General features: G+C 38.7%; 2 protein-coding genes across 2 annotated transcripts; one reads left to right on the top strand and one right to left on the bottom strand.

Annotated features, from left to right (window-relative positions):
- Positions 1-497: 497 nt before the first annotated feature.
- Positions 498-12,077, bottom strand: tubgcp2 (tubulin gamma complex component 2). Its single transcript, XM_062442440.1, has 18 exons — positions 12,033-12,077; positions 11,071-11,233; positions 10,690-10,818; positions 10,128-10,304; positions 8,873-9,032; positions 8,564-8,771; positions 8,260-8,459; positions 7,314-7,503; positions 7,022-7,167; positions 6,759-6,939; positions 6,304-6,484; positions 5,445-5,617; positions 3,608-3,736; positions 3,394-3,514; positions 2,996-3,139; positions 2,694-2,810; positions 2,303-2,466; positions 498-924 (listed from the first exon to the last, which is right to left on the bottom strand). Exons 2-18 carry the CDS (start codon positions 11,218-11,220, stop codon positions 849-851), a joined length of 2,646 nt encoding a protein of 881 aa, XP_062298424.1. The 5' UTR covers positions 11,221-11,233; positions 12,033-12,077; the 3' UTR covers positions 498-848.
- A 1,908-nt stretch (positions 12,078-13,985) lies between these two features.
- On the top strand, positions 13,986-20,816 carry kctd2 (potassium channel tetramerization domain containing 2). The gene is made up of 6 exons (XM_062442488.1): positions 13,986-14,533; positions 16,570-16,678; positions 17,456-17,547; positions 17,765-17,860; positions 18,889-19,014; positions 19,135-20,816. Exons 1-6 carry the CDS (start codon positions 14,198-14,200, stop codon positions 19,162-19,164), a joined length of 789 nt encoding a protein of 262 aa, XP_062298472.1. The 5' UTR covers positions 13,986-14,197; the 3' UTR covers positions 19,165-20,816.
- Positions 20,817-24,761: the final 3,945 nt, after the last annotated feature.

Raw genomic sequence — 24,761 nt, 5'->3', positions numbered from 1 at the left:
CTTTTTTAAAACCTCAGTATTTAAAAGCAATAGAGAAAGAACACAACCATAAAACATTGTTGCATTAAAGAAATAATAAAAGTGATCAATGAATACAATCAAAGTAAAATGGTAAAATTAATAAGTGCATAACATAGCTTATCAAGTAAACCAAGTTATCAGTTTTAAACAGGCTTGAAAATAAAGTCTTACTTTTTACTAATACAAGTTGCGTGCTTTTATGTTGAAGGTCTTCTCATATTTCCGGGTGGGTTTGGTTAACTTGACACAGCTCAATGTAAAAAGTAGGAAGTGTTCTGTCAGTAGTCTTTACATGATACTTCTCAAGACACAAAGCAACAATATAGTCTCAATTAACTTGCAACTTTTAACAACAAATTTGCACAAAATTCCAATTATTTTCACTTTTAAACATTGAAAAGGCATAATTTAAGTCAAATGATACAAAGAAAATAAGGAGCGGCCAAAGAAAAGCTTGTTTTATGTCTTGTTTTAATTAGGCGCAAAAAAACCATAAACTGTCACTGTACAGGTACAATAAGTTCCCCATAAGGAGTGTTATGACTTACATTGTCAAAGCTGAATAAACAATAGTTCCACTTCTTAAAATGTACATTTGAAGCATTGACATGATGCTGCAAACATCAGACTAACATCAGATTAACTCTACATTTGATACAATACATATTATATACATACTGAAATATCAGCTCTTTGAACCAGTGGCTGACGTCCGTAAGGTGATTATCTGGACGGTTAGCGTTGGACAGATGGACAGATATCAGGGGAGAAAAGCACTTTTTCTTTTATTGCTGGGTGACTTCTTGCATACACAAAAGTAAAACATGCTACGCTGCTGCTTTCTGACTTCGCTCTATGGCCATCCGTTCCAGGCGCTCTGTGTAGAATCCATTGAAGTCCAACCTGTAAAATTATAACAGCTGAATTAACACATTTTACATTGATATTGAGATTATTTTAGTCCAAATTGAAGTAAATACAGTGTTCTGGTAAAACAAGGCCGATTTCATTTTGGCTTGACTGAGCTACAAAGCACAGTACAGAAAAAAATGCTCAAATTCTCCTGTTCCGGCTTTTTAAAATGTGAATATTTTCTTATTTATTTAGTCTTATATACTAATAAACTTACTATATTAAGGTTATGGACTGATGGTCGGTACAAAACAGAAATTTGAAGACGCGTCTTAGGCTTTGAGAAACTGTCCATTGACATGTTTCACCATTTACTGACATTAAGTAATCAAAAGATCATCATTAATTGTAGCCCTAATCTGCACAATAAAAAGGGTCACTGTGAGTACTTTGCCACGAGTTAGATAAAAAATTATTTAGCCCTTTACTTTTACATTTCTACCACCTTTGCCGGTTGCATCAATATATTTTATTGGCCACTTGGGGGCAGCATAACAAGCTGAAAACATAACCTCACACATTATCACTGTATTAACCTATTATGGTCAATGTGCCAGTAATCAGTTCCCTTTTTTCACATCCAGCTGAAATAGAGCAACAATAGCAGTAAGTTTAAGTCGTGTTTGTGTCCACCTTTTAGTTCTGTTTTGATTTCAAACAACTCCTGCTTCTTTAGCTGCTTAAACAAGGCTCATGAGAGTGGAGTTTAAACGCCAGAAACCCCAAAAATTACCCAAAAAGGACCACAGAGTTTAAGGGGACTGCAGTCAGGTGATAATTCTCTTTCCACTGCACAAAGTCATCTGTTCCATAGTTAATATACATATAATATTATCATGTATATTTTACATTACTGGTCAAACCATTTCATACATTTTGTTTACACCTTTTAATGCATATTTTTCCTATCTTTCAAGTAGCCATTAGTTGTTTTTATTTCAGTACAATGTGAAAACAACACAGTAAGATACTCTAGACCAGGGGTGTCAAACATACAGCGAGTGGGCTGGAACCAGCCCATCAAGGAGTCCAATTCGGCCGAATCCAATGGGTGTGAAAAGCGTGAGAAAATTAAGTCTAGTTTTTTAATAAAACACCAATATTCGCCATTCAGTCAAGGCTTCAGATTATCCCGTGCACATCCAATCTGATGGTTGACTTGCGATGCAATGTAGATTAGAAGGACAAAGTTATATATATGTATGTATATCTATTATGCAATGGTTTTACTGGCCTGGCCCACTCATGATCAAATTAAATCTAAATCTAAATCTAGTCTGTATGATGTACATACAGACACTAATGGCTGCCTGGAAGAAAGGAAATGTGATAACTCTGTGTCTGGTACTCTGAGTGCTAATAGGTTTACCTGTAGATGATGCTGATCATGCTGTGCTCGCAGTCGTTGGTGCTGTAGATGCTGAGCTTGTCCAGCAGGTCCAGCAGCAACATGCTGAAGTTACTGTCAAACTTGCTGATGGTGGCTTCAAAGCCTACGTCTGACTGAAGGGTGTCGGCGTGCTCAGCTAAAAACTGGAGAAAAGAAGGAAGATAAACTTACTGTCCAAAGACACGTGTTAAACCAGAAACCCTGAACAGACAAAATAAGTTCAAAACCTTGTTAAAGGGTTAGGGTTGAAGTACTTTTTGTTTTTAGTGTAGTGTTCATGTTCACATTTTTCTGAAACCTGAAGGAGGAATCTGAACATTTCCTACAGTACACAGTCTACTTAGGCAGGACTTGGCGAGTGTGGGAATACCTTTGTCGTGAGCCTCTTCTTCTCTGCCTCCTCTGCATGTTCACTCTGAGTGGGAGGCCCGTCCATCGTCCCTTGCTCCAGAGACAGACGCTCTAATCTCATGCTCTGAGTGAACCGCTACAACAGTAAAAAAAAAAAAACATGTTAGAGCAATTATTTGTAATCTGCTGGTTTCATTTTGTCAGATTCCAGTAACTGAAGCAGAAACTCAAATGCAATATGAATACTTTAAAAAAAGGACGAAGACATTGCAAGTCAAGGAGCAGAAATGACTGTTCTTCTTCATTATCATGCCAACACACCTGCATGCAGTTGGTGAACATGACACAGACAGACATGAGTTTGGAGAAGATCCTGAGGAGCTCGGGGTTGGTCAGCATGCAGTCCTTCAGACAGTTGTCCAGGAAGCTAGTGTGATGACAAAGTACGTCATCTATGTTTGACGCCTGTAGGAGGAGAAGACACACAGGGTCAGCTTAAAGATAACAAATACAAGATCACATTCTTGTCTGAACCCTGTGACTCTTTTATCTACTCTCCTCAAACCAGAAAAACAAACTCATATAAGTGAACAATAAATCATCACAGGCCAAAAGGACAGTGCAACACGAGTAAAACTAGTGGCTTTTAGCTAGCTTTGCTCTCATTTGAAAAAAGGCCACTGGGTATGATGAAAGTGGGTAATCTCTCTTTCACTCACTGTCTTCAGGTTGTTCTCCATGATGTGCCAGGTGGGCTCCATCACCTCAAACATCATGTAGTACTGGATGTTCTGCACAAAGTTGAGCATGCGCTGACGGAGGGCGAACGCGGCAGAAAACCTACGAGCAGTGCAAGTTTGAAAAGAGTATGAGGATATTTTGCTGGTTGAAAAATTCACCTCAAGCTCTATATCCGCTTAAAAGGCAGCTCACCATTTGGCAGAATGTAAAGAGTACTCCTTGAAGTCTTTGTTGCTGATCCACACGTTGCACAGCAGCCTCTCAACGTGTTTGCAGTAAAACATGTGTCTGAACAGCATCTGGTACCTCGTCAGTGCTTTCCTGGGAAATTAATGCAAATGCAACGATTAGACACATTACAGCTTTTTACTAAACGTATTAAAATTGATGATTTTCCATAATTTGCTTATTGTCAACAAATCCCATGAAAACACCACAACCAACATTGTTTGTGTATCCAAAGCCTGATATATCTTATTTCTCTGTGCCACAGAGTTCCAATGTGGTCTAAAAACTATTAAAAACAATCAAAGAGCCACACTGCTGCATTGGGTGACATGTTCCTTACATTCCTTCCATACAACACAACACTTCTAAGCAGATCTTGAGTACTATAGAGAGTGTGTTTCACTGGAAAGGTGAAAAAAAATCAGTATACTCAAACCGGACAGTAAAAGCAAAAATACAAATCAATACAATAACATTTCCAGAAAGCTGGGTGTGGACATTACTGTCAAACAGTGCAACACACAACGGAAATTGATTAGGAAAAACCTGCACATGTGGAGGACAGTATTACATGTCTTGTAACCTGCTGAAATCCCAAAAAAGAAGAAAAAAAAACACAAACGGACCTTTCACAACAGCTGCCAGTTGTTCGCTGTTGTGAAAGGTTTGGCATTTTTTAGTATGAAGCTTAATTTGTCATATACTAAATGTAAAAGCAGTATAATGTGATCAGTAGCATGTAGTATAAAGGGTATAGAATCAGCATGTAGTTACATATTTTGACTCACTCTCATGAACAGTCTTGATACCAGAAATAGCATCAAATGTGTGTTAATCTGCTGCTGAAAATAGTCCCAAATAAATAAACTATTTTCACCTGTTTGAATAACTTTGTAATAAATCTAACAATAAATAAATATGATATGACAGCATTTATACTATACTTACGCAAGACTAAGACGCATGTTTTCAGTCGTATTGCTCAATAGCAAAGCTTCACTAATGTTATTATTGCCTGGAAAATGAATGCTTTCTCAACGCATATTTAAAGTGTATCTTATGAGATAGCTGGATTTGTGAGATCACAAGATCACAAGATCACAGGAGGATCCATCCCATAAGGCTTCAAGTTATGCACTTGTGTGCGAACCACCGGCGGTTCTGACAAATCAGCATCTTCTGAGGATTCTCGTGTGATCTTGTGAGTCCAACTGACTCGCAATGTGATAGACAGATGGTTCATCCAATCAACTGCCAAGTATTTTTTGAAGGCGCCTGCCCTTTTCCAAACAGTTTATATGGACGACTTCTCAGGTCGTTCTGTGTGTAAAAAACCATCTGGTGTGTCAGGTTGATTTAAATCCTTCCTCCACCCAAAGATGTATTTTGCTTTCCAGTTGGATATTGTGTAGAATGATGTATGTTTGTTTATTACATTCATCCGCTGAAGGTGGACAGTTTGAATTAAATCTCAGTTTAGGGCGTTTTCCCGCGAGCATGAACATGAGCTTGAACTTTTGATGGAAAAACCATATGAGACACACATTATTATTTAAAGCAGATTTCTTAAAATGTGTCTGGTTGTACCTTTAAAGAAGTACTATTAAAGTAATTCAAATTTTACTTTTTTTTTTGAGTGGTTTAATTTGTATTTTTGTCTCCCTTAAAATAAAGAAATGTGTCTTCTACATTCTCAAACTACCACACACATTTAATTATATTGATGTTTTATGAAGCAGCACAAGATGCCTGTTGAAATATCTCAAGTTATAAAAAACAAACAGTATAAAACATTTGGAACCTGTTGATGATGAGTGAGAGCGGCCACTTGACAATATAGTCGAAGGAGAAGGCTTCCAGGCCGCTGAGAGCCACGTCTGTAGGGTCTGCGTTGATGATGGACTTCTCCTGCTTAGTCTCGATGGCCAGCACCCGCAGCAGCTGGGTGATTACATCATGAGGCATTAAGTCGATCTGTGGAAAGAGGAGATGAGGTTAAAACATTATAAAGTGTGACGCAGCATGACTCACAAATCATGAGATCAGTTTGACAGTTAAGGCAGACTACTGGGCTTCACAAAACAGGTTTAACTGCATTAATATATGAGTAATGGATGGACTATAATTTCCATAGTCCCATCTGCAGCTCCTATTAACCCCCTGAGCCACCTGAGGAAGAGGAGGGATATTTGAATGACCTGTCCTAAGATTTCTTCCATTTCTTCCTTGAGTTTTTTTTTTCCTCCAAAAATTCCAGTTTTGATGGGAGTTTCTTTCTTTGAGAGCTTAGGTTGCATGAGGAACCTGTGTGATGTATCACCCATTAAGACGCTGTATGTATTAGTGGTCCTTATAAATAAACAAGTAGACTTTCATTTTGAGTATGGCTTCCTCCTAAAAGCTGATATATGATGCATCAGTCAGGAAGCTGACAAAATGTTTGTCCAATCACTGCCTGTTTTTTAAAAACTGTCATTACACGGATTAACGCAGTGTGACAGCAAGACAGGATGTACACTTTTACAGAAATTTATAATATAATCTTCTCTCCCAAGCAGGTCAATCTTACATGTTTTCTATTCAGATGTCTTTAATACATCTGTTGTAGATTATTTTAGTGCTTTGAGATGCACATATTTGGGCAAAAATGTTCTTTTCACCTTGAGGTCGTCTTTAAACGGATCCGTATTGGCCGTGCTCATCCTCAGAGCGAGCTCCAGCAGGGCTTCTAGTCTAGGAGGAACAATGTCATCCACCGGCTTCTTCAGCTCCTCCTCCGTCAGGTCCATGAAGTGCACGAAGAAATCACCTTTGTCCATCAAAAAGTAGTGCTTGATGGATCTAAGAAAAAACAACACATGCACAAACATTTTTATAGTAAGTCTGTCGTAGTAGTGATAAATTTAACATCCAACTGTAACGATTATATACTGAGATCAATTATATGGAGGTTTTAGCCTTTTAATAGTCATTATTTAACTAAATGTCCAGTTTCTAGTAGCAAAGAGGTCTAAATAACCAAAACTAAACCATGCAGGTCTGATAACTGTTTATAATGTTAATGGTTAGAAATAAAATTAAGCACATACTATAAACTTCAATATTTTGACTTCACCTCAAACGTGAAACCAGCTCCTTTTCCTCCAGGAGGAAGTCCAGCAGCACCTTGCTGGCGTAGTAGTAGGCTTTCTCTATCTGCTCCACATACGCCCTCTCCTTCAGTGTGTACAGGACCTCCTTCGCATCGGGACACGTCACATCACGGCCACACTCCCGCACCACATTCAGGTATTTCCCTAAGCAACAAAAAAAACTGTCATAAAAGCTTCTTTCTAAGAAAAGAGATGAAAAGCCCTAAAATGTCTATTTTGTTTGTACCTGTGCTTAATATTTTGTCAGCCATTTTCTGTAGAAATGAGGGAATCCGATGCTGTACGATGGTGTATCTCTGATCCCAGTACTTGTCGTTATAATCTTCTTGAATCTTCTCTTTCTGCAGCTCGTGCTCTTCCACCATGAACTCACTGTGAGGACACAATAAATACTTCAGCAGAAATAAACACAAAGTAGACACAAGACAGTTAATAAAAGCCATTTGACAATATTGTAAATATTTTCTTATTTGACGGTTATTCCGATCATCGGCCTATTTATCTGAGAGCAGCTGTACCTGTACGGGTCCTTGATGATACCCCTATAGATCCACTTCTCCAGTATCTCAAAGTAAGGGACGCTGGCTGCTTTGGTGAGGTAGAGGCACAGCTCCTGAGCCTGGCTGTCACCCGTGAAGTTGAAGGTTCTGTCATGGAGAAGGCTCAGCGTCGAGCCGCCCATACACTCTCCTTTGTCCACTGAGGACGCTGTGAAGACAGTGGAAACAGTTATGAAAGCCCATTTACACACTTTTCTTTATAAAAAGTAATAGTTTATTTAATTCTGTTATCTTTGAATTAATAAATGCCATACTTCTAACATCTGTTATAAAGAAGTACTGGTAGTATACAAAAGCTGCAATAATGATCAACATTTGTCCCAATTTTTCTGAAATCTCAAAACCTGGTGTAGATCGCCCCTCAGTGGTTAAAAGGAGCGACTGGTTTTCATTCAGAGAAGCAGATATTTTTAAGGACTGTCATAACAAATTAATGCACCAACACAGCAGCCTGTATATTTACTTTTTCCAACCTATATCAGCTGATGTTGTCACAGATTTTTGTATTAGTCTTAGTGCAGGTTTAAAAAAAGGGTTGAGCTTTTCAGACATATTGAAGTAGTTAAGTGGTTTTCAAAGACAAACAGTGTGCAGTCCATCTAATAACACACATAAAGTTAACATGTGTCTCCTATAACACCAGATGAAAAGAAACTAAGAATTTAGTTAGAACAAAGTAAATCTGTCCCACTCATTCCCTCAACCCAGCTCCTTTCTTTTGTCTCTAATATCCACAATCTTGTATTTATTACAATGACACAGGCAGAGGTAGATGCTCCAACTAGTTGCAACATTACCCATCAAAGTAGTAGTTCAGGTTAAAAACGTTCATACAGATCCAACACAATCAAAGTTACACTGAGTCAATCAGAAACACCATAGATGCATTGTGTTAAAGTCTTACCAATAGAGGCCAGAATCTCCATGGTCCTCATGGTGGGCTGGATGTAGAACCAGAGCTTCTGCAGGGACAGCAGGCCCTGCCGCTGGAGGTGCTCCAGCTGAGTCACCAGGATCAGGTACTCCTTCATCAGAGTCCTCATCGCCGCCGTCAGAGCGTGGTTCACCTGGCCGTACTCGAAGGACGATTTCTCCTCAATGAAACTGAGCGACAAAAACAACACCATCTAATAATTCTACTTCTGTGGTAGTTAAACATGTAGAAGAACTCATCTTTAATATTTAGCCCAGTGTTTTTGTGTACTCACCGTGTTATAGTGGAGTAATACGATGCAACAGGTAATATTCTGTTCACCAGCTCCTTGACAGACATGTCCAGTGTTGTATCGACAATGAAGGAGCGGTTCTGTCTCCCCAGTACAGGCTGAGCTGTGATGTCTCTCCCATCGACTCCAATCAGGACAAACAGCAGATCCTCCACCAGAGCTTGTTCCTGAGCGGCCAGCGGCATCGTACCTGACCGCAGACACATCTTTATAAACACTACCAACAACAACAACCTAAATCTGGAGTCCAGTAGCAGAAAACATAAACAAAGATGAAACATTATAACTTACCAACAGGCACAGCTGGATCTCCTGGAGGGTTGGGGCTGGTGATGAAGTCTCCGAGAAGAGCGGGACGGTCGTACACCCAATTAGGAAACACGGGGTTGGGCTGAGTGGGATTCTTCTTGTTGTGTTTGTCTCTCAGCATCTTCCGTGTGACTTCAGCGGGCTGTGGACGAATAAAAAAAGACCTTTAGGTTAACAATTTTTCAAGTCAGTCTTAAAACAATAGTGACTAAATGTTTTTCTTGGTGTCTTACACCAAGAAAAAGCAAGTTTCGATGTTGATTTAAGACAGATTTGAAAATGCGTGAATCCGTCCTTTAACTTGTAATTTCGGTATTTCCAGACAGTTCACAGACATCTTTAACAGCTCATCCTGAATTCCCACTAACGTTGCAGCAAAAACCTTCAATGCAATATTAGATTCACTGTGCATAACACAAGTAAACAGGGTTCTGGTCCGCTGACCAGGCACCGAATGACAATCTGTGACTTCCATTCTTTTATACCCATCCGAGTTTCATCTGAGGTGGAGCTTATTTGCCTGCTGACTCTGACCGTTCTCTCACACATGACGTCAATGATGGCATGGGAAGTTTTACTAGAGCTCTAATACATCCATGGCTTGAGTGTGCTGCCAAAAAAATTAAGCGTTATTTGCCATGATGACCTGGAGTACTCTGCAAAAAGTTAACTGTTACCTGACATGCTGGCCTAACAGTAATAACACTCTGTGACTCCATAATGTTATATTATTGGGTATTTTTAGTATAATAGTGAAAAAATGATTATGCAGACTCCTAATGCATTCCCATAGTAAATGGTTATATAACGTGATCACTACTCTATTGATAATATCTGAACAGATTGGGGGGGGAGAGATTCCCAAAGAGGGATTTGGATTCTGTTTCCCATCATTTACAATTTAAGAGCATCATGAAGGGATCATCCAACAGTCAGTATGAACAAGAGGAATGATTACAGCAAGAAAAACAAGCTTCAACATTGATTTGGGTACCTGACTGTTGTTTTAAGATTTGAAGATTTGAAAATGCATGAAACTGTCCTTTAGCAAGATTGAAGCATTAAAAAGTGTAGGTGAAATCTAAATCAATGCACCTCCTCCACAGACATAAATCCTGTTAAAATGGGTCTTTTATCTTCCATCTTCCTTTCAAATCTTGTGAAATTATCCCCCACCTACAATTTCACCAAACATTAACTTCTCCATCTACTGCACCCAAGTTAGAAAAGTGCTCACCAGCGGAGCGTTGGAACTGGCCGTCACGTTGCCGAGCTTCTTTCTCAGCTCGTCCAGTTCCTGCATGGACATCTTAGTGCTGGTCTGAGGCAGCGTGTAACTGGTAGATGTGGTTGAAGTTGTGTTCGCTGACGACTCTGACCTCTCTTTGGCATTCTGCTGCAGGAACTGGAGCGTCTACAAATACATCAGGACAAAAAAATTAAAGAGACTTGAGATGGTTATGACTTTTAAATACAAAACTTTCTTACACATGGGAGAAATCTGGTGAATACATAACAAATTAAGCTCCTTTCAATGCCGATGAATAGTTTTCAAGCTTCTATTTACATATTATTAGTTGTTTTTTCTAATATTTGGGAAATTGCATTGCCTAAACTTAATATTTCACTTTAACTAATCTCTTAACACTACTGCTATTGGTAAGAGGTCAGGAATTATTCTTTATTACTTATCTTAATTATTTCATATCCATAAAACCAATGGATGACATTAATTCATCTGACTGCAAAGTTTTAAAACAAAACCACATAATTGTCAGCTTATAAATCAGTTATCATACCTCTTTGTCCTCACAGAGTTTGGAGAGCAGGTAGACCAGCGGGTCAAGGTTGCGAACATTTTTGGACTTGAGCTCCTCATACTTTCTCAAGAAATCCTCGGGAGTTTTAGAAAACTCTGCTAATTTGACCTGGAAATGAAATAACAGTCAATAACAGGAGAGTCAACAACACATTCATTTCAGATCTGATTTAAACTGGAGGGGTCCCACCCCTAGGCTGGGAACCACTGGACTAAACTAGCCAACTGTATATAAAGTAGTGTAAACTAGCTCCACCTCAAGCAGCTACAACAGTAACATGCATGCTGTTTCTGTCCATTTATCCATTAGTTTGTGTGTGGGAAGTTTAATTAGACTCTATCTAAATCTGTATTTCCCCACCTTGGCACTGTGAGCAGACACTGTGGTGGTGACATAGGGCGTCCTGTTTTTCTGCAGTAAGTCTATGTATCCCTCTGCTCCATCACCTCCTCGGACATGAAGCAAGCTGAGCAGCTCGTTCACGTCGTGGTGGATCCTGAACTCACTCATGGCTCAGAGACAGCTGATGGGAGAGAGGAGAGAGGAAGAGAGGAGAGAGGAGAGGAGAGCATCACAGTTTACATCAGAGGGGTCAAATTCATTTTCATTCAAGGGCCACATACAGTCCAATTTGACCTCAGGTGGGCTGGATCATTAAAAAGAGGGAAGGAAGGAAAGAAGGAAGGAAGGAAAAGAAGACAGGAAAGAAGATAAGAAGGAAAGATGGAGGGAAGGAAAGAGGGAAAGAAGGAAGAAAGGGAGGAAGGAAGGAAAGAGGGAGAGATGGAATAAAGGGAGGAAGGAAGAGGAAGGGAAGGAAAGAATAAAGGAGGAAAGATGGAGGGAAAGAAAGATGGAAAGAAGTAAGAGGGGGAAAGGAAGGAAAGAGGGAAAGAAGACAGGAAGGAAAGTGGGCCGGATTGGGCCCCTGGGCGGGCCGGTTCTGGCCCGCGGGCCTCATGTTTGACACCCCACCAACATCACTGCTGCTGGCTCAAACACACAGATAACAGACGTAGTTTAAAAGTGCAGCGGCAATAACTATCTCTATCAGCGACATTAAAGGCTGCACATATATACATATATACACATATATTTAATAGATATATAACCTGATATTCTCTCAGGCAGGTTCACAGTCAACATTATTAGACGCTAGCTTGTTGACTAGCTGACTAAATACAGCTAACTGAGGATGCAAACTTGTAGCTAGCTGACCCCAAATGAAACGTATCGGCTCATAAACAGCTTTTAATATCGTTATTCGGTGGTTTTGAGCTGTATTTCAGGTGTAAAACAGGTGTAAAGTGTCAGTACTGTACCTGTCAGTCCTGTATAAAAGCATCAACGCGCCCACAGCGACTCAAACACTACTTCTTCTTCTATGGTTTAGTTTAAGGTGGTGATGACTCAATACTGCCACCATAGGTTGGGATGTGACACTACAGCTTCACTGTTTTCGAAAGATAATGGAAAACTTTGCAAATGGAAAAAAATGGGTATCAATGTACAGTATCTAAGCCCATTTCAGCCGATGTGATGAAAAAAAATCCTGTAAGTCAACTTAATGAGAAACGTACTCAAAATAATGACTTAGTATCTCAAAATATTGATTTAGTATCTCAAAATAATGACTTAGTATCTCAAAATATTGACTTAGTATCTCAAAATAATGACTTAGTATCTCAAAATAATGACTTCTATATAGTAAATAAGTAGTAACATTATGTACAAGAGCAATATTGTGGGGAATGGCAAGATACCTGAGTTTGATATTGTTATTGCACAGGTTTTAAAATGGAAAAACAAATATACATATATGTAAGTGATGGGGGCCAAAATCCACAGTCCTCCTTCTGTGCTAAATTGTGTTTAAAAGTTTATCTGCTGTTTTTTAGAAAACATTTCAAATGTAATCCTGCAATTGTCTTTTCTATACATTTCTTGCCTACTCTTCTTGTGTTTTCTTTTTCAAATGGATTTATTTAAGATTAAAATGTACCCTCTATTTCTATTTGTTTTTCTCATGATTTCAAATTGAATCCTTCCCCTGCTCCTTTCTTTCCAGATGTTTCCCAACGTTGCATCAACAAAACCTCCAGTTTCACTGATTAAAAAGCACACTGAATGAAAAAGTAAAGTGTTTTTGACAAGAAATGTATCTTCTGAAAAAGCCTTTTGCCAACATTATCAGAACCACTGCCTCTCTGACTAAATCCATATCTCTATTCACTTCTCTTTTCCACCAATATGTCGTAACTATTGCAGGTTTGCTGAGTGAGCACTATGCACGCTCCCATCTGAAAACAAGTCAGGTCTTTGTATTACAGTAAAAGCAGTCAACCCATTGCTTAAAGGTCATTACAAATCCTGTGTGGTTCCTGTGGCTTTCCGCTTGAATTCCTTTATTCTTGATAGCTTGAAGCTCTGACAGACAGGAAATGCAACTGAACTGTAAGATGAATCAAAATCAGAGTCTACATACAGCATAAAATACATTCATAAATTGATTTAATTCAGTAATTCACTCATATAACAACAGATATGAGAGTCATTTGCATAAATCAGCCAAATGCAGGCAGACTATTAATATTATTAATGAGATAAAACATGCATCCTGTACTTTGTGCTGAATCGTGTGCATAGTACCAACACTTGCAGTGTGTTTATCATGCTTATGTTGCAGGTTTTGTTCACATTTAGTGTTTTTATGCTGCCAAAATAATAAAGATCTGAGCTGAAAATCCAAATCCAGGCAGGCATTACATAATAATACTACTACTACTACTACTACTACTACTAGTACTAATACTACTACTACTACTAATACTACTACTACTACTAATAATAATAATAATAATAATAATAATAACAATAATAATAATAATATTGACTAATATTTTACACCTCAATTCAGTCTGTTCCCTAAAATAAGAGGTTTTCTAGTTACATAAACCTATAATTTTTTAGGGGGGGATACAATAATAATGTATTTATTTTTAGGGGTGCTGAGATCAAATTTAGGGGGGCTTGAGCACCCATAAAAAGGGTCTAAAATCGCCCCTGCTTCCCAACTCTGCTGTAGGGAGATGGAAAACATTACTATATTTACTCTTATTTTGAAAACCGATGACACGGCGGAAGTAAACAGTAATCACGTTACAACCCGGAAGAATTGCCTTTTTTCTCTGATTAGCGTTTGAATAGACAAGAATGAGCAATTTATCTTGTGAAGGGACTGTTAAACACGATGCTGCAGACACCAAACAGCCGCCTGTAGTCGTGTTTGTGTGTTATTAACTCTCAGCTGCAGGAGGGGGGCGAAGGGGGGTACAGAGGAGGTCGAGTGCGAGCAGCAACGCCCTGATGTCCGCCTCGCTGTGTTTACAAATCTGAGAGGAATCGTTTCCCCCTGCAGTGTGTCGGTAGCTAATCTGGGTTTTTTTCACACACACACACACACACACGGATAGAAGATAGCAAAAACATGGCTGAGTTGCATGTCGTGGAGTCGAGCGGCGCTGGCACCATCGAGCAGACGGAGCACCGTGATGTCCGTGGCGGCTCCGTGCGCCTGTCGTCCCCTACTCTCATGGTGCTCAGTCCCGGTGGCGGCGTGTCGAGCAGCGCCGGCGGCCGCTCGGTGTTCGGTTTCCCGGCCAAGAGCAACCCGAGCTCCCCGGTGGAGAAACCGGGCTCCCGCTGGGTGCGTCTGAACGTCGGAGGGACCTACTTCATCACGACCAAGCAGACCCTGTGCAGAGACCCCAAATCTTTCCTGTTCAGACTGTGTCAAGAAGACCCGGACCTGGACTCTGACAAGGTGAGCACACTTTAATTTGATTATTATGATGACTTTTAAAAAAAAGAAGAAGACAAAGCCAAATGCAAAAAAAGCAGCCCCATAGTTACTTAACCTAGACTCTGACAAGGTGAGCACACTTTAATTTAATTATTATGGTGACTTAAAAAAAAAAGCAACCCCATATTTACTTCAATCCAATCCAACTGTATTTGTTAAGCACTTTAAAACAACCACAGTGGACCAAAGTGCTGTGCAGAAGAGAAGACATAGCTCACATGAGGCATAGAAGTGTATATAAAAAAAACACATAGAATAAAATAAACTAAAACATGAGTAAAAATAACAGCCTTACAATAAAAAACAATCAGATAAATAAAGTCAATGTTTTAAGTGCTGTGTTTAGGTATAATTTTTGCTTGTACTACACTTGAGTATTTCTATTTGATACTTCTTTATATTTCCACTGCACAACATTTCAGAGGGAAATATTTTACTTTCTAGTCCTCTACGTTTATTTGACAGCTTTAGTTACTGTTTCTACCTCCTGGGTTCAGCTGAGAAAACAATGATCCATGTGTAAATCTGTGCACCTGAATTACTGATTAAAAATCAAGGTTGAGAAGGTTACTTTGGAAATGTAATAGGTTACAGATTACTAGTTACTCTATTTAAAATGTAATAAGTAATGTAACTATTTCAATTACTTAATCAAAGTAATGTAACTTAAACATTTGATTACTTTTCTAATTTTCTAACAAATGTTTTCAGCTGTTTTAGGGTAAGTGTTCCCATTAAGCACCAAAATCTAAGTTCAGGTGTTTTTCATGGATACTGACATGATTTATAAGGGAGATCATTTCTTATAAAGCAAATTAATTTGATGAAAAAAGTAAAAAAGTCTGGCATGGGTTTAATTGGTACTGTGACACCATTTAAGCCCTCGTCATGATTTATTTACAAAATATAAAATAAAATTGATTTCAAAGAATTAAAAACAGTAATATATGTCTAGGTCTATAGGTCTAACTTCAGATGTAAACTCCTTTGTAATCATCAACATTTTCATCAGTAACTATAATTTAGTTACACATTATTTTCTCAGTAACTGTAATGGATTACAGCAACTACATCCACATTTAAGACAGCCACACATAACATCACATAGAAACACATCTCTGACTATCCAATGGGGAAAAAACTAAAAATGTAGTACTAAAAATTACCCAAAAGTTGTACTTATAAAAACATATATATGTGTATACATGTAATAAGTAAAAATAAAATACTCTGTGTGCAAAAAGTTTTGGTCTTTTCAAATGTGTTGCATACTGTATATGAGAGCAATTTATATCTATTTAACACTTACTGCAGGATATGTGCAATAGATGTACATTACATAATTATGAAGTACACATATGAAAGCAAAATATTAAATTTGGTTAAAATACACTCTCCTTCCGCTTTATTAGGAACACCTGTGCAATTTAATGCAATTCAACAGCTCTGCTTTAAATTCTTAGCTTATGCATTTTCAGTTTCTGTTGACATTGTCAGAAATGTGATAATTCTGCTTTATGTTTATTACTGGGGTCGTATTGGGACGTTGGTGTATTGGGGTGCATTAAATTAAATGGTGTTCCTAATATTTTGTCAACTCCATCAACATGCACGAGGATGGCAAAATATTAGGAAAAATATTCAATATAATGCCCCCCCTTTACACCACCACCACCCACTACAACCTCAGTAAACATAAAGAGGAATTATCACCTTTTGGACAATGTCAATAAAAACTGAAGATGTATAAACTTAATAAAATATCTGAATACTTTTTCCACCACTGACAAAATGTATGTTTGGATAATAAAAGGTGAGTAACACTGTTTGGAGATTTTGACAATAAATTCACACTTCTACATTACATTATGTTTTTTTCTTTGACTTTATTCCACTTCATAGTTTGTACTGTTGATTTCTGTGAAGTGGTGAAGAAGACTCAACACTGAAGTCAGACCGCTCCTTATTCACTCCAACTGTTGTCATGTTTCCTACAGGACGATACAGGAGCGTACCTGATCGACAGGGACCCCACATACTTCGGCCCCATCCTGAATTACCTTCGGCACGGAAAACTGATCATGGATAAAAATCTGGCTGAGGAAGGTAAGAAAGATCTCGACCCCTGCAGAAAGATCTGGTTCATTATTAAGGCTGGGTAAAAGTATTAGACCAGTACTAATACCAGTACCTGTAAAGTGATACCGATACCAAAAGAGTACTTCATTCAATACCCAACAGAAGCATTCAGTTGCCTAAAATGCTACCACTCCTCTCCATCCACAAGATTTTTACACAAATACATTTTTGAAAGTGTTTAAAGTATGTCAGTATTTATTACAAAACTGTTCAATGAAGTATTTTCAGCACAGGCTGTAAAGGTTGTAGCTGCTGCTTTAATTGGTCAATCACGTCACTTTAAATCGAAGAACGCTTGCAGTGATTGGCTGCGACAAAACCATATAAATAGTTAATTTACAAAATGTATCAAATGCAATTATTGTTTAACTAGAGAAGTTTCAGTACTACTTGGTACTGGTTTATTTCTATCGATGCTTTGGCTTTTAACTCGGTATGAGAGTCTTATGCTAATCTTTGTGTTTTTACTGTGTTGTTTTTATGGTTTTGACATTTTGATTGTACAACACTTTGGTCATCTGCTGTTGTTTTTAAATGCACTTTATGAATAGATTTGACTTATACACACATACAGGTAATCTCACTTTTTTACTGACTTCATCCTTTTAAAGGTATTGAGTACAGATACCCAGCCTTATTCATTATAAAACATATTTTCAGGATAAGTTTGGTGAACATTGTGCAGTAGTGGTCTGAAAACACGAGGTCTGATTGCCTGTTTTTGCTTTTTTAATTTGGTTTCAGGTGTTCTCGAAGAAGCCGAGTTCTACAACATCGCATCTCTGGTGAGGCTGGTTAAAGAGAGGATACGGGACAACGAGAACCGAACATCTCAGGTACATAAAACAACAGCTCAAAACAATTAAAACAGGTCATGAGGACCGAAAATAGAACTGGCTGATGGATCTGTGTGCAAGACTTTCTTCTACTACAAATGAAACCAAAATAGTGTTTCCTGTTCTACATTTAAGTGAAGAGCATTGATGCTGTTTTAGTAACTGTGTGTGTCTGTGTGTGTCTCTCTGTGTGTGTGTGTTGTGTCGTGTCCCGCAGGGCCCTGTGAAGCATGTGTATCGAGTACTACAGTGCCAAGAGGAGGAACTCACACAGATGGTCTCAACCATGTCGGACGGCTGGAAGTTTGAGCAGGTGCAGAATATGCAGCTTTTTTTTTTATCTCAGTTGTCATGTTTTAGTTTATGCTTTAGTTGTTTCAAAGCTTCAGTTTTCAGACACACCTGAAGCACACGTCTGTATTTTAATTTATTACTAAAGAGGAAACTGAAAAAATCCAATAAAATGCTCAATAATTGTGCATGTGTGGGTATCAATACAGACTGAAATGTGTCTGTAGTCCAGTTACAACCATCAAATACTGATAATTAGCAGACCTAAGGTGGCAATTTATGATTATTATTATTTTCATTATTGATTATTTCACTGATCATATTTCCGATTATCTATCCAACGTCTACCCAAGATGTTACCTTGCCTCTGGAGGTTTCATCTTTAGATTGCTGCTTTTGTTTGACCAACAATCCAAAACCCCTAGATATGAATTTATTATATATAAAAAATAAAGAACACATATTTACTTTTTGTACCAGAAGAGACTTTTGGGCATTTTTGGTTAAATATGTTACTGTATTGATTGCTGATTTATCAAAATAGTTGCAGAATAATTTTCTGTTGTTTGACAAATCGATTCATCAACTGTTTTATTTTTTTGAGCATATAGTTCCAGATTTCAATAATAATTTTGTCAACTTCAGATTATTATCTTGAGGCAAAATTCTTGTACAGCTTTTCAGAAAACTTTAAACATTTGAAATGTTTGACTTCTTTTTGTTAAATGAAAATAAGTTCATTAAAGTTAGAAAAAAAGTATTTGGTATCTGCACCAAATCTCAGGTGTTTTATTACCACCAAGCCCTAATATAGGTATGAAATATGAAAATCAATCATTTGAGAACACCTTTTCTTGTTTTTTGTAGACATTATTTATTGTTTCACACTGTTGTTACCATTATTTATTCCTTCCTAAGATGTAAAAAAGAATAGCTTAGCTCAAAATGTAGATTGCTCAAATAATCTTCTCCAATCATAGAGTTTATTACTTACTACTTTATTTTTCCTCCAATGAGTCAACCTCATAATTTTCCTGTCCACATCCTCAGCTTATAAGTATCGGCTCCTCATATAACTACGGCAACGAGGACCAGGCGGAGTTTCTATGTGTCGTTTCCCGGGAACTCAACAACTCCACCAACGGCATCGTCATAGAGCCCACCGAGAAGGCCAAGGTGAGTCCCTTTACTTACCTATGCAGCCGAAGGTGGAAAAATGATGTTAATTGATGATGATGATGATGATGTCGTTAACGATGTTTGTGTTGATGCTCTTTCCTCCTCCCCCCCTCGCAGATCCTTCAAGAGCGAGGCTCGCGGATGTAAAGAGACCCTCGGATCCTGAGCTAAAATAACACTTTATCAACAAAAACAAAACAACCACATGAACTTTTCCCTCCAGTTTGCATCAAGATCCACAAGTTTACCCCCACCTCTATATTTCTACCATCGCCACCATCATCATCATCATCATCGACTTCCCCCTCCCTCCCTTCCTTCTCTCCCTCCTCCGGTGTGCCTTTCCACAGCGGGGAGCTCCACCACGTCCCTCTCTCTCCTCCAGCGCTGCAACTAGACCCCGACTCGTATCCTCATTTCTTCTTCTCCTCCGTCAGCGGCTACGAACACTTCAGGAGGAGTTTAAAGGAGTTACAAGTGAGTGGTTTTGCTCATCGCAGCTTTTTTATTTTTTTGATGGTCAGTGTCACAGCGGTGCAGGCTACGGTGCTGATTGTAGCCCCTTGTTATCGTCAGTGGATGGGACACCCAGGTCGGACCTACTATAAATCATCATCATCATCGCCATTAACAGACGGGATACTTCCTCTCTCTCGCTCTCTCTCTCTCTCTCTGTCTTCTACATCTGGCTCTGTCGACTTAGCAGAAAACCTCCTCAGGACTCTCAAAGGACATAAAGGAATGAACACAACTCCACAGACTGAGCTTCTCTCTTTACCTGAATCCGTTAATGGAGTGAGCGTCGGCGCCCGTCGTCGTTTCTCCCTCTCGGCGGCATCCCGGACTCCTCAGCTGACGTCCGAGGCACAACAACAACAACAACCCACGAGCCAGGATGTCAGATCGCAGAGTCCGATCGCTCTGTTTGAGCCGGGCCTGGTGGAGCATTATCTCGGCTGTCTTCGGTCTTTAAAACAGCGTTAACAAGTGACAAATATTCATCTTAAAGACGACTTTGCCTTCGGTTGGGCACAGGAGGGAACGGAGCTGCTGGAAACATCCAAACGACTCACTCCTCTTCGTTTCCTGTTTTCGGGGGGCTCGATTTGATCTGACCTCGCAGGGAGAAGATTTGGGATATTCCCACGTAAAAGAAAAACAACTGACTCAAAAAGACTAAACCACACCTGTGTACAACTTGTCAAGGCATGTGAGGAATCTATATAAATCTATATAGGCTACATGATGAAATTATATGAAAAATTGAATGCAAATGGTGTAATTATTGATTTCTGTATCATAGTTGTCATATATTTACGTATTCTGGTGGGTGAGTCTATTTAAACGGTGGAGAAAAATATCAGTTTTCATAACCAGTTTTTTCCTGAAGGTGGAACACCTGGTGACAAAGGTGTGAGTAAGTGTATGCAGTGCCTCTCTGCTTTCTGTCCATGACTGAAATATCACAAGCTTTTCAGCTGCATGTTTTTCTGTAGTGTTTCTCAAAAATAACTCCAGATACTGTCAATAAGTTTTCTCTTTAATATCCTACTTTGGTATCTTGCATATCTTGAAATTGTAATTAGGGATACGGAAAACTTCTGTCATCGCCATTTGTCCAGACTGGCGTGGCGTGGCGGGGGAAGTCGATGGACTGTGGCCAGTTTGTATGCTGCCTCAAAAACCCTGAAACACCCTTCTCTCTCTCTCTCTCTCTCTCTCTCTCTTTTTCTCTCTTTCTCTCTCTCTCTCTCTCTCTCTCTCTCTCTCTCTCTCTCTCTCTCTCTCTCTCTCTCTCTCTCTCTCTCTCTCTCTCTCTCTCTCTCTCTCTCTTCTCTCTCTCTCTCTCTCTCTCTCTCTCTCTCTCTCTCTCTCTCTCTCTCTCTGGCATCTTGCTACTCTCACGCCAATATTCATTCACTTCGCAGCTGCCTCCGTCGACACCCCTCTCTTAACTTAACACCCGACCCGACTGTGTTGTTGTCTTTCATTCTGCAGCACTTGTAGCAACTGTGGCGCAAGCTGAATTGTACTCCTCACGCTTAAAGCCCTGAGATACCTGAGCCTACATTATCACAGACGTTATTATACTGTAAGTCAAGCCACCAGATGGGACGTGTCTTCGGTTTTTCTGAGCTTCAGAGGAAAGCCTTTTTATTTCACACTTTTTCTTTTTCTGTGACAGCAGATAGAGATATTAACTTGGCTGAAGTGTATTTCTCTTGAAGTATACTTGACATTAAGTTGCTGTATGATGGTGCTGTTTTATAGACTTGTAACAGTATATATACCAGCCTGGTTTCACACCTCTGAATCGCTGCTCACGTCTCTGATTTAATGGCGGAAATTTCAGTCTATTAAAAAAAAATTGTTTATCTTCTGAGTTTTTTAACAAGCAGAAATGTCAAACATTTTTAGTTTAAGCTTCTCACGTGAGGATTTTCTTCTTTTCCGTGTTATATATATCACTGTAAATTTAATATTTTGGACAATTGAAAACCTGCAAAGACATTTTCAGACATTTAATAGATAAAAATGTTGATAAAATTGGAAAAATTGTGAATTTTATTTTGTGTACAAGACAATTAATTGAGAAAATTATGTTTTTTTCATCAATGTTGATTCTTTTTCATTTAATTCATCAATCGAAAATAGTGAAAAACACCAAAAGTAAAGGCGAAGGTGACGTCTTTAAATTTCTTGTATTCAACCAATTGTATAACACCCAAATATAATTAAATTTACAATAATATAATACAAAAAAACAGCAAATTATAACATTTGAGAAGCTGAAAGCATTTCTTCTTGGTAAATAACTTGTAATGTCTCACTGATTACAAAACTTTCTCTTAATTGACTAACCGATAAATAGACTGTTTCCCCACTTTCTAAAAATCTGTGAGACACGTGAGAATATAATGTTACTGGTATATAAATGCAGCCTCGTTATAACAGCAACTTAATGCAGAGTTTGAGCCATATTAACACATATCAGATGGAGAATTGAAACATCTTGCCGTTACCCATAGTGCAGACCGAACTCACCTTTTTATCACTCTGCTCCTACAGGGGGCGTCTGATCTTTACGCGATATCGCCGACACGTACCTATCACTGGCATTGATCACTTTGATACACCATCCTTTGTATAAAGAACATATTTGATGCAGTTATGTTATATCAAGCATGAACAAAAAGAATGCATTTTAACGAAGAAGAAGAAAAAAAAAAACAACCTGTACCTTTTGCTGTTGTCATGCTCCCTGACCGTGTCCAGTCAGGCCTCAGAGCTCAAACTTTGATGTGACTTCCTCTTTGTTGTTTTATTTCTCCTCTCCAGTGTGTGTCGTGCAGTTTTATTCTACTAATCGGAGTTGTGAGCTGCTAAAAATTGCCCAAAACGTCTCATCGAGGAGCACTTTTTCCTCCCACCTTGTTGTCTCTGGGCCTCTTCAAAGCACCTTGGGTGTTGTTTCCCTTTGTCTGTGTCCAGTGTTGTGCCTTTTTGACCTGTGTTGTGCACAGTTGTTCTCCCCCCTCGTATCATAAGGTGCCTCTCATACCTTTAAAAAAAAAGCCAGGAGGCACCAACCCGGAGGTATAATGTGTAATGCGGTCTTTAGCTTGGTTTCTATAGTTTGTATTTGGATGAGAGGCACGCCAAACATGCCCATTCTCCCCCTGCATTGTTTTTCTATACGTACCTACAAACTGAAACCTTATTACCAGCTGCTTCCTGTGCGTGCCATTACTTTTGAGCTAAATCCACCCACAGTCCCTTACACTGCTGGTGATTCAAAATGTTTGTCTTTCGCTGCAAACACTTATGTTTTAACAGCGCTACTAAACAGAGGGGAGCGGAGGAAGGGGGAGCTAGGGCTCAGTCGACTGCAGGAAGACTGTCAAAGCAGGTTCCCCCCCCCCTCGCCTTTTATCTTAGTAAAACTCCAGCAGTGCATTTGTAATCAGAAATTGATTCGACTATAAATCTACCATCATGCGGCTTCTTTTTTCTTTTCCTTTTTAACGTCCTAGAGTTGCATGCTGAAGCCATCTCTGAAAGGTCCCACTTTTAGATGTATGTAATCAACCTTAAAAAGCACTTACTGTACTTGTCACCTTTGTGAATCCAGTTTGATCGTAACTTTGGTTGCTCGGGTCAGTGGTTCCCAACCTGACGGAGGAAAAAAAACATATTTACAAGAAAGTTATGCCTACTTTTTCAGACTTCACTGTAATCGTTGCTTTTTCGTAGCCATGGTTCTAATTGGCAATATTGTTTGATCAGTCGGTCCACCTCTTTGATCTAGACTGAAATATCTCAACAACTATTGGATTGGTTGCCATGAATTTTTAACAGACATTTGGGGTCTCCAGAGTATGAATTTTGGTCATCTATTGTCTAAATTTCCACTCATCCAGTGTAATATTTCAACATATCCTGAAGAGATTGGCACTAAATTTTGTACTGACATTCATGGTGTCCAGAGGATGAATTGTAATAACTTAGTAACTAATAATTAACTTAATAACTAATAATAATAATACCTTAGTAACTAATTGGATAACTAACTGGATGGTTTTACATCTTCAGGACTCGAATGAGTAATAAATAAAAGAGTCACAAGTGCTTCATTTAAAGGTTGGAAACCACTGACCTCACAGAACCTTCTTGTGTGATTATCTTAATATTTGAATCAAGCAACCCCCTTTTTAAAAAAACAAAAATGAACTCTTAACCATTACTGTTTACTATCACCTGCACTAGTTAGTCTACAAATAATGTGCAATGTTAACAAATCTGCAAAAAAAAAAAACGCAAAAAAAAAAAAAATCTCTGTTGTTCGGGCACGTGAAAACATGAGAGCATGCATTGTTCTAGAGATTATGATGTCGTGTACTGGATTTTGTCTGACCTCTGTGTTAGTGCAAAGTGTATGTGATGCATGGTGGGGGGAGCAGAGGGAAGGCATGGCTCTGGGGTTTGTAGGTGTAGATTTCTTGTGTGGAACAGTTGGTCTACAACTAGACATATTCTCTACTCACATGTTCTGTTTCTTTGTCGTTTCTGTATCTCCGTCATGTCATTTCGACTTAACCGTAGATAAAGAATAGCTAGCTTTGAACACGAATTAACCAACCAATCTGATTTCAGACCCTCCCCCCTGCCCTGCCCTCCCCTCTTATCTTGGTTTATATTTACAGCATTTACGCGGACCCGATGGTCAACACGCAAAAAGAAAGATTTTTTTCTATTCATGGATCATTTTTGCCAGTTAATCTGTAAAACACCTGCATGCGTTTGTGGACATGCACACTTGTACACTCATTTAGATGTATTGAGAAATGTCACCTATTAACAGTTACTTTGTGTTCATTTATCAACAGTATTGATGTCAAATGTGAATATTGTCATTGGAGACTGTGGAGAAATGTTTGGAAGCTGACAAAACATTTTGTCCAATTTGTTTGTTTCACTTTTATTTATTTTATATTTTTTGAATTTTGTCTACCAATGTCGTTTCTTTACATGTAACAATTTTAACAAAACCCAGTCTGGTTTTTAATCATAAAATGTGTCTGTGTTTTAAGATTTGACTCATTGACTATTTCTTCTGTTTACTGGAGATTTCAAAATGTTTTGAAACTTGAAACATGATGAACATACTGAAATTTAACAGTGACTACATAATGAAAGATTCAGAAAGTGTCGTCATCAGTTTTACCCACATCACCTCATGTGTC

Source organism: Scomber scombrus, chromosome 21 (genome assembly GCF_963691925.1).
Source record: "Scomber scombrus chromosome 21, fScoSco1.1, whole genome shotgun sequence".
Lineage (NCBI taxonomy): Eukaryota > Metazoa > Chordata > Actinopteri > Scombriformes > Scombridae > Scomber > Scomber scombrus.
This window is presented reverse-complemented; position numbering and strand designations above follow the sequence as displayed.